The sequence below is a fragment of the Perna viridis genome, chromosome 10, assembly GCF_037379345.1.
Source record: "Perna viridis isolate PV_CMFRI_1.1 ecotype Kerala chromosome 10, ASM3737934v1, whole genome shotgun sequence".
NCBI lineage: Eukaryota > Metazoa > Mollusca > Bivalvia > Mytilida > Mytilidae > Perna > Perna viridis.
The window spans coordinates 30,921,698-30,932,926 of record NC_142454.1 but is presented as its reverse complement, the minus strand read 5'-3'; the positions used below and the strand labels follow the sequence as shown (position 1 = coordinate 30,932,926).

General features: G+C 32.2%; 1 protein-coding gene across 1 annotated transcript; it reads right to left on the bottom strand.

Moving 5' to 3' along the window:
* Window positions 1-660: 660 nt before the first annotated feature.
* On the bottom strand, window positions 661-11,030 carry LOC148605358 (alpha-N-acetylgalactosaminidase-like). The gene is made up of 8 exons (XM_088550850.1): window positions 10,966-11,030; window positions 9,704-9,892; window positions 8,882-9,056; window positions 8,451-8,625; window positions 5,559-5,653; window positions 4,795-4,956; window positions 3,385-3,582; window positions 661-2,412 (listed from the first exon to the last, which is right to left on the bottom strand). Exons 2-8 carry the CDS (start codon window positions 9,862-9,864, stop codon window positions 2,122-2,124), a joined length of 1,257 nt encoding a protein of 418 aa, XP_088406976.1. The 5' UTR covers window positions 9,865-9,892; window positions 10,966-11,030; the 3' UTR covers window positions 661-2,121.
* Window positions 11,031-11,229: the final 199 nt, after the last annotated feature.

The following is an 11,229-nucleotide window of genomic DNA, read 5'->3' as shown; positions in this document are numbered from 1 at the left end:
ATTAATACGACAACATACAGCATATCATGTCAAAGATTGCTGTAAAATACAGTTAAATCTGTCTAAACCAAACCACTTTTGAACTGTAGAATCTGTTTAGTTTAGACAGGTGTTGAGTTGACTCAATGTTCAAAATACATTCAATCTGATATTTAAAAAATACCCTGATAAACATAAAATTTGATTACAGTAAAACATGTCTATGTTGAACTCTGAATAAATTGAAAACATGTCTAAAACAGACATATATTTTTTGTTTGTTTGAAATTCTAGGATTCATCAAACAGAAAATGACAGACAATTTTTAATGCAAAAGAAATTTACTGGACATACATGTAACATCACTGTCTTTTAGAGCTAAATAAAATGTGACTAATATGTTTTATGTTCTTAGTTGTATTGTTATAAATTTTAAGTTCTGTCAAACAAGAGAAGATTAGGCAAAACTTAGGCAGAAGAAATATTTAACTCACTTTAGCAAAACTACATACATGTACATGTACTTGTACCAAATATAAACATTATGGTTTTCTGCCACTACCAGCTGAGAGATTTGTTAATGAACAAACCCAGTGACATCCCTAAATTTAGGGTGAAAGTATCTGTATATAAAATGTGTTTAGAATATCATACATGGATATAAAACACAGAAAAAAAACATTGTTAATGTTTTTAAATTTATTAATATATGTAACAAAAAATATTCAAGACAACTGGAATGGCAATATGTATATATCTAAAACTATTAAAATTAAATGTTACATACAATCCTAAGTATTTCATTCATATAAGGAATAACTTTTAAAATACTTTCACCGTCTGTGAAGAAAATTCTCTTCGATATGATTGAAGTCATTTCTAATAGAAAGTCTATTATGGTCATATTACTTTGAATGTTGATGATGCCCCTGTCACACAGTAAAATTATGTCTGTAAGATGACAGAGGAATTATTATATAATTAGAAATTGTTAAACTTCTAAAATTAAACTAAATGCTTAAAGAATTAGAAGAACTGTAAGCAATACTAACTTGATACCCCATTCCCCTCTCCCACTAACCCATTTGATAATGTGCACCTTTTTCCTCCACATTGATTTTGATCAAAATCTTTTTAATAAAGATTCCATAAAAGTTTCATTCAATTCAATTCAGTGGTGTAGGAGGAGTAGAAGATAAGAGATGCCCCCTACTATGTCCCCATATTCACAAATGACAAAGTCCATGTTTTGCTATGTAAAACTTTAAATTGATTCAGATCAAAATAAAGTTTCATAAAATTTCATTCATTGGTACAGGAGGGGTAAGGGATAAAAGATAGGTCCCTCTGTGAAATGGAAGGAAGGAAGGACAGACACCCTTTTCACTCTATTCCCCCCATTTGCAAGTAGGGGTATAAAAAAATTGGGCTTTAGTGGAACATTAAGGGATACCAGACTCATGTCTGGTGAAAAAAAAGAGAGATGGCAAAATATTCAAAATGGCTGAACTAAACTTAACCTGTTTACAGTTTTCTATGGTATTTAACAACTGTGCAGTTTCAAAAAAGAATTAATGATCTATTCTCAGGTAATCATGAGGAAACCATCTGGAGACAGACAGACAGACATGCAACTTTTTAGAAGCTATCACATAAAACCTTGCCACTTTGCGTGATGGGGTATAAAAATTCATCATACGTGTACATGATAATAGTTTTACAAAATGCTTCATCATAAAAATATCATGATTATCCATAGTGTATCTGGTCATTGTTTTTTATCAAATTAAGGAGGTAGTCCTAGGGTAAGGGACACAACTCTTACAAATCATTGGAACGTTTGTATTCAGCATTTTACATCAATCTCATGTAAGCATCAAAGTAACTTTGATTGATTTCATTCTGGTTCAAATGAAATCTTGATATGCTTTGGTGATAAAAAATGATGTGCCACACATTGCCTGATTCTTACACAGAATGGTACTTCAGTAAATTAGTGCATTTAACATTTACTTGAAAATATCAACAACTATGTCCACAATGATAAAATCTCTTCATGTTAAAAGTTCATTCATAGAAGTCAAACAATTTATGATTCATGAATTCATACAAGGCACCAATTTTCAACATTACAGAATCTTCTCAATTAAAAATCACTTGTGGCTTCTTCCATGAATAAACAGGGTCTAGCCTGAGCATATATATACCAGTTGGTTCAACCTCATAGTAAAATGTGTCATTGACATATGCTGTACCATGGTTCATAGCATCAAAGACATCGGTGACATTAAATGCAGGGGCTCCCATCACACCAAAATTTGACAGTGTCAGTTTAACCATCCTAGGTGCACCCTCGTTGTCACTATTGATTATTGCAATGGCATATGTGTTTGGCTTATGTAATGGTCTCTGCCAAATTTCAAAATTGTTGATCTGAAATGGAATATAAATAAAACAATTCTTAGTAAGTCTTACTTTTATAAAATATTGATACTGAAATCCATAATATGTCCTAAAAAAATAAATTCTTGTAATCATGTAAATTTTTGCAGTGTCTTTAATTTTCTACTTTTGCATTGCACAAATATGCATGAAATTTAGAACCCCAAAAATTAATTATTCATGCTATGAAACACTAATTAATTTGCATAACCCACAAAAAAAATGCAAGGTAATATGTTCATTTGACATAATCCACGAAAAATAGCAACCATGAAAACTAACTAGCAAAGCTCACTTGGTGATACCCCCACCACCCACTCCCTCCCCTTAAACCTAAAAAGTGTTTGAAATGGAAAACAAAAAAGGGTGGTGCACAATGGCAACGTGTGATAAAGAAAGTGTGAAATCCATTCAGTATTTTGAGAGGAGTTTCGGATTAGAACTGGAAACAGAAGGACCAACAGACTGACAGCATGATCACTATATCCATATATACCTCCTGCTTGATACTGTGAAAGTACTTTAATTCATGGATACCAATTTTCATGGATTCTTGATGTAATGGTTTAGAGGTTTTCAGTGTACACTTGAAAGGAAATCTTTTCTTTGCGAAAAAACTTCGTGGTTTGGCTTACCCACAAAATCCACAAAAATTGGTACCCCATGAGCAGTAGTACTTTCACAGTAATTTCGTGGTTTGGCTTACCCACAAAATCCACAAAAATTGGTACCCCATGAGCAGTAGTACTTTCACAGTAATACATTTGCAGTAAATGTAAACTGTTGAAATAAAGGAAGTTTGAAAACTCTTCAGTGAATGAAGTTTTATCTACAACTTTAACTATTTTAGAGTATTTCAGCTTTTACCATAAACATAAGTGATAAAAAAACAATTTTGTGTGTATACCCTTATCCATATATTTAAGGCTAATCTGTGAAACTACTATTATCCAAATAACTTACTTTCCAAAGTCTCTTTCCCTGTATACCTAATGGGTCCTGATTAATCTCCAGTAACATCTGATTCAGTAGTAGACCTCTAGAAGCAGGTCTGATGGTCTCTAGGTCCACAGACATAAATAAGGGAGATGCCATCATGGCCCACATTCCCATGTGAAGCTTCTCCTGTGTGAAACTCAGTCCATATCCTCCAATTATTAGCTGAAAAATTAAGAATGCCAGTGAAAACTAGGAAGACTGTGAGCAAAGCTCACTTCGGCATATCCCCTCTTTCCTCCCCTGAAATCATATAGGATATCCCATAAGTTATTTAAGCAATCTGATTACATGATGCCATTGTACACCTCCTATTTTGTTTTTCCATCTGTATCATTCAGATCTAACTGCAAAAGTTTCAAGTTCCATTCTATGGTTTCAGAGGAGTTGAGGATTAGAACAGGGGATGGATGAATGGATGGACGGACACCACAGTCAATACATGTACCTCCTGCTTTTCCAGCAGGGGTATAGAAAAAACAAAATATGCAGGTCATGTTATAGAAAGAATTTTAATATACATTCTTTAGATAATGACATTTACTAGAATTAAATTTCATGATACTGAATTTGACCTATGGTAGCTGATAATTCATGAATTTTAGGACTAAAATGTATGATCGACAGTTGAACAGACCCTAATTTGTGCTAGAACAAACCCTGAACCAGATTTTAATTTTTCTAGTTTACAGAAGCCCACAGGTACACATGTCAATCATCCCATTCAGACATAGCCGACCATTCATCAGTCTATTTTTTATATTCCACTTGACTGACCGAGAAGCAGGGACTACCAGTTTTGTTTTTGGCATGACTTTACATAGGTTGTATAGGATCTGTTGTTCTTCTGGTAAACAATATGGCAAACACACTACTACAAGACCACTGAGGCAGTCTTTACAAAAACAAAATTCTACCGCTAAATTGTATAAACCCACATAATTATTATTTAAGGATTATAACTAATATCTGAATATATTATCTTTTTATAAAGAACTTTGATTCAATTTACCCATAACATAAACCAATTTGCAGTTTATTTTGCATAAATCGAACCAAAGTTCTTCATACAAGATAATATATTCAGATATTAGTTACATTCCTTAAAATTTAATATTTTGACAAAAACTAAATTCATACTGATTTATCCAATACATATGGCTTTTTTCAGACAGGATTATATCATTGGTAAAAAGGGTGTGGTTTAAAGTTCATGATCTTGTTTATTGATCAGGTGATAGGAAAATTTTGTATCCAAGATAAAAAAAAACGACAGCCTCTTTTCTAACAGTAAAAATGGTCATGTAAAATTATTCATTGATAAAATAACATCCACACAAGATAACATTATAAAACACTGTTACCATGACATCATACCTCATCAGGATCATTCCAGTGTCCAGGGCCAGCATAAGCAGATAAGTTGTAAGCATTGTTGCCATAGTAATCTATGATGTCATACATCACATCCCATGAATCCTGAATGTCTCTGTAGTTACGCCACTGGTTACAATATTTCTCATAAGCTGGATAATCAGTCTACAAAGTAGTTTTAGAAAAATACTACTAGTACCATCTTCACCTTAGCACATGATAGCCCAACCCTTATGTTTGGTGGTTTTTTTTTATTTTTTAATTTTTGCCCTATTGGTTAGGCAACCAACTTGAGACAGAAAATGTGTCATGAAATGGAGAATATGTTTTTGTAACATACCATAATTTTGCATTTTTTCTTTTTGTTGAATATTCAAAAATGCATCAGTCACTTAAATAATTTATTTTACAGTTCATCATCATATGAAAATGAAATTTATATTCATGAAAAAATTTTCTTCTAAACATATACATGTACATATTGATGTTCTTCATAGAATAATATCAGTTTCCTCCCTTGTTAATCATATACTGTAGTTTAATGAAACGTTTCTATGAAAAATATGGGAAGCAATTATTGCGGTTTAGGGAAAACGACAGCCCATGTATTCTAAAATTTGTGGATTTGACAACTCAATCATAGAAACAATAGGGAAATTTCTTTTTTGTTTCGATCCAAACCCACAAAGAAACGCCCAAAAAACAAGAAAATTGGAACCTTTTTATCAATTATACTTTCACAGCATATTGTTAGATTATTTCCATACCAATTCTTTATCCTTTGAGACATAGGCTGCCCAGCTACACAGATACAGCATTGGACGTCCTGTTTTATTGAGATAAAATCCCATAGCTTCGTATCCTGAAATAAAGAAATTTCAGACATTCACAAATATGAAAATAGAAGGTTAGAGTTTTTTCTTTTTTAACTGTTTAAAATTTTGATCTATCAATAATACTATGAAAGCTTTAATTCGTGGATACCAATTTTCGTGAATTAGGGAAGAAACACAAGTTCACATATTCTTGAATTCATAATTTTGAGGTTTTCAGTATTCACATCAATGGAAATCTCCTCTTCTTTGGGAACCAAATTTCATGGATAGGCTTACACAAGAAAACCACAAAAATTGGAACCCCATGAAGAATAGTACTTTTACAGTAGATGGTTTAAAGTAATGTACTTTATCTCATTCCCATTGAAATCTTAAATTGAATTTAATTTCTATTGCAAATGTTTATACTGATCATTGTTATGATTAAGGAACAAATAAGAATCACTTAAACCTCCGGTCCAGGTAAGCATACAAAGAAGGAGAAGTATACTTCCTATAGAAACTTCAATGTATGAGACCCCCCCCCAGGATCCATCACAGACATTTCAACTAGAGGAACATTAAAACAATTACTTAAGCTTTCTACTATCACATTTAATTGACCATAATGAGAAAACCTGTTTCCAGGGAATGGAGTTATAGAAATATTGACTTTTTCTACATCTATATTTACTTTTAAAAAAGATATGACTTACTGATTCTATTCAATACTTTTAATTCTGTTTGATTTCATCAAAAGACCAACAAAAAGTACATATGTGGCATACATAATAAAAGAACATAGTAAAACATAAAGATAAGAATCTAGGCTTCAAAGCTTGGTATTAAAACTGTTGATCTAGAATTTGATAATAAGCACAACTTCAATATTTAAAACATATGCTGTAAAATCAAGTTTCATTAAAATTCATCAGGTAGCATAGAAGGGATAAGGGATAAGAGCATGGTATTGGGATCTCTCTGCATAACAGAAAAATTAGTAGGAACAGAAGTATGGACAGTTTAGTAGGAACAGAAGTATTGACAGTTTAGTAGGAACTAAAGTATAGATGGATTAGTAGAAACAGATGTACAAATGTATAGACAAATATATAGTAAGAACAAAAGTATGGATTGATTAGTAAGAAAAGAAGTATGGATGGATTAAAGGTATGAACGGAAGTATGGTCAGATTAGCAGAAACAGAAGTATGGATGGATTAATAGGAACAGAAGTACAGACAGATTAGTAGAAACAGAAGTATGGATGGATTAGTAAAAACAGAGGTACGGATGGATAAATAGGAATAGAAGTATAGATGGATTAGAAGGAACAGAAGTATGGATGAATTAGTATGAACAGAAGTAAGGTTGGATTAGTAAGAACAGAAGTATGGATGGATTAGTAGGAACAGAAGTATGGATGGATTAGTATGAACAGAAGTAAGGATGGATTAGTAAGAACAGAAGTAAGGATGGATTAGTAAGAACAGAAGTATGGATGGATTAGTAGGAACAGAAGTACAGACAGATTAGTAGAAACAGAAGTATGGATGGATTAGCAAAAACAGAGGTATCGATGGATAAATAGGAATAGAAGTATAGATGGATTAGTAGGAACAGAAGTATGGATGAATTAGTATGAACAGAAGTAAGGTTGGATTAGTAAGAACAGAAGTATGGATGGATTAGTAGGAACAGAAGTAAGGATGGATTAGTATGAACAGAAGTAAGGATGGATTAGTAAGAACAGAAGTAAGGATGGATTAGTAAGAACAGAAGTATGGATGGATTAGTATGAACAGAAGTAAGGATGGATTAGTAAGAACAGAAGTAAGGATGGATTAGTAAGAACAGAAGTATGGATGGATTAGTAGGAACAGAAGTAAGGTTGGATTAGTAAGAACAGAAGTAAGGATGGATTAGTAGGAACAGAAGTATGGATGGATTAGTAAGAACAGAAGTAAGGATGGATTAGTAAGAACAGAAGTATGGATGGATTAGTAGGAACAGAAGTACAGACAGATTAGTAGAAACAGAAGTATGGATGGATTAGCAAAAACAGAGGTATCGATGGATAAATAGGAATAGAAGTATAGATGGATTAGTAGGAACAGAAGTATGGATGAATTAGTATGAACAGAAGTAAGGTTGGATTAGTAAGAACAGAAGTATGGATGGATTAGTAGGAACAGAAGTAAGGATGGATTAGTATGAACAGAAGTAAGGATGGATTAGTAAGAACAGAAGTAAGGATGGATTAGTAAGAACAGAAGTATGGATGGATTAGTAGGAACAGAAGTAAGGTTGGATTAGTAAGAACAGAAGTAAGGATGGATTAGTAGGAACAGAAGTATGGATGGATTAGTATGAACAGAAGTAAGGATGGATTAGTAAGAACAGAAGTAAGGATGGATTAGTAAGAACAGAAGTATGGATGGATTAGTAGGAACAGAAGTAAGGATGGATTAGTAAGAACAGATGTATGGATGGATTAGTAGGTACAGAAGTAAGGATGGATTAGTAGGAGAAGTATGGATGGATTAGTAGGAACAGAAGTACAGACAGATTAGTAGAAACAGAAGTAAGGATGGATTAGTATGAACAGAAGTATGGATGGATTAGTAGGAAAAGAAGTAAAGATGGATTAGTAGGAACAGAAGTAAGGATGGATTAGTTAAAACAGAAGTAAAGATGGATTAATAGGAACAGAAGTAAGGATGAATTAGTTAAAACAGAAGTAAGTACAGATTGGTAGGAACAGCAATATGGAAGCCCTATCACTTATATAAACCAGATTTGCAGGTGGGAGTAGGTATAGCAAAACACATCTATTTAAATTTACCATCTTTCATATCATGGACATTAGAATTGCATCCATCCAACTTGAGCATATCTACACCCCAGCTAGCAAATGTTTGAGCATCTAATTCTAGGTAAAATTCACTGCCTGGGTATCCCATACATGTCTTTGTTCCAAAATCTTCATAAATACCGAGCTTCAAGCCTTTACTATGTAGCTACAATACACAAACTTTTAAGTCTTTGGTATGGTCTGATATCTAACATTACACTTAACCACAACATTTTCTGTTCAAGAAATACATGTACGGTAGGCAGACTTTATGACAAAATCTGCATACAATGAACAATACCTTTCTAACTAATTCCTTTCACTCAAATAAAAAAAACAGGGAAGATTTAATGAATAACAGCAAGACAAATGCAAAAGGTTTCATTTTTACAAGGATTTCAATTTCACAAAATTTTACTGACATAATCAGCAAGAAACTTTATTCCTCTTGGAAATCTGATAGGATCAGCTACTAAGGAACCATTTGGAGCTCTTTCCTTAGCCATCCAACAGTCATCAATTGACACATAGATATACCCAGCATCTCTGTAGCCATCAGCTGCAAGTCTGTCTGCTTGTCTCATGATTAGATTTTCACTGAAAAAATACAAGCAATTAAAGGGTCAACTTCACTAAAGCAATTATCAGTTTCATAAAAATGTTACAAATTATTTCCCCTTAAAATCTATGGTCTGTGCTTAAAAACACAATAGTGCCAACTCTGATGCAATCTGTTTTTGAAGCTGATTTTGCAACATTTCATAATAAATTAATTTGAGATAAATACTGTAATCTGATTGGTTAAAATAATTTTGTTATTTCTCAGTGGATAAAAAAAATATTGACATGCCCCTATTCTGTTAAATTCAGAGCTACTTTTTTCATATTTAAAGATAAAAATATGTTTCAAAATTTATTTATAAGAATTGGCTATGATCAAAAGTTTTAAAAATTAACATAAATTTTCCATTCACGCAATAAACAATATGTAATCCCTTATGGGATCAGATTTCTGATTGGTTCATAAATTTTGTTTATCATTTAATTGACCAAATTTTGTAATGACTCTGACATTACTGTTACAGTAAGACCTACATGTAGGTCTGTAATGCAAAAAAAAGTTGTAGTTATAGAATATTTCATCAACATTGACCAACAATTGAGACTGTGTGAAAGTAGCTTTTAAACAAATGTGATTTATAAGAAAGCACACAGTTCCTTGGTTTAAAAAGTATGAAAATTACCTGAGACAATTCTTTGGATCAGTTTTACAGTCAGTGATGCATCTAAATCTCTCCCAATGCATCCATCCCATTGGAGGCCTCAGAGCAAGACCATTATCTAAACCATATCCAATATCTGACAAAGCTATAACCAACAGTAGAACGGCTGGTGCTAAAATCATCTTAGTGTCAGGGTATGTTTTTTTCTCACTGAAAAAAGAAATTAATCATATGTATTGGTTATTCCAAGTTTTTTTTGTTATTGTACAGCCCTTCCTTTGTTTCTTACACAAGCTTAGTCACAAATGTACATGAACAAGGAAATGATAAAGTCTCAATTAGAGCTACACGCTTTAAAATTTGCTGCACTTCAGTACTTCAGTTGCTTAATTTGGATTTAAGATCACTTACATGTAGCACAATTTTAAACTTCAATCTTTTACTTAATTACAGATATCCAAGAGGTATATATGTATAATATTTTCTTATATGCATATATGATTAATTACTTTGATTAACTATCTTACAAATTTGATATAAAAAACTAACCTTACAGAGCCTCCTCATACAAACAATTAGTAAACTGACAGAAAAGTATATTTGTATAACTTAATAATCAATGTCATAAGAGATATTATTGATGTATTCTAGCAACTCATCATGATCACAAGGTGTTGAGTATATACAATACACTTTCTATCACTGTTCTGTGGTTGCATAAAATATAAGATAATTTATGTACATTGTACAATGTACGTGTACATGTACATATCGAGCAAAGATCGAGACATGTAACATCTGGGGAAAAATATCTTTTTTAAGACGTTTTTATGTCATAACCATGAATGTCATTAAATCAGTTAAATAATGTTATTTCAATAAAAGGTGTCTCTACTAGAGTCTAGCATATCCAAAATTTTAGATTTGAATGACTACTTTTCTGATAATAGTGCTCTCCTTATTCTGGGTATTCCATTTCACAGTTGCAGTGCATTATCTGATTCTCTAGCTGTTCATCTGTCCCACTATGTCCCTTACCAATGCAGTGATTTCCAGTGATGCATGGACAAACAGTTTGGTGAGAGGCCTTATCAGAAGTTTAAAATGGACACTAAATAGTAAATGTGACTAATTCAAACAGACCAAAAGATTCTTAACACAGTCTGACCGCAGTATGAATCATAATCCTAATATACTGGTAAATGTACTTAAACTAGGAAACTCACTATGAGATTACTTTAAATACTTATAATATGAGATAACATTATTAACAATAAACTTACCCTAACACAAAAATATAAACATCGATATCAGGGCATCATCATGTGACCCGATATCATGTGGGGGTCATTCTAAAAACTAGATTTTATGAGAATCCGAAACCGAATGTCAATGGTTTTATTTTAAGTATATTACATTCTATCTTTCATTTTGGTATTATTGTTCTAAATTTGTTTCTAAAAATGCAAAAGTGCTACAAGATATTCAAAATTAAAAAAAATAAATAAATCTTAGTAATACTGTAAATATCTTTCGTTTCGTTTAAC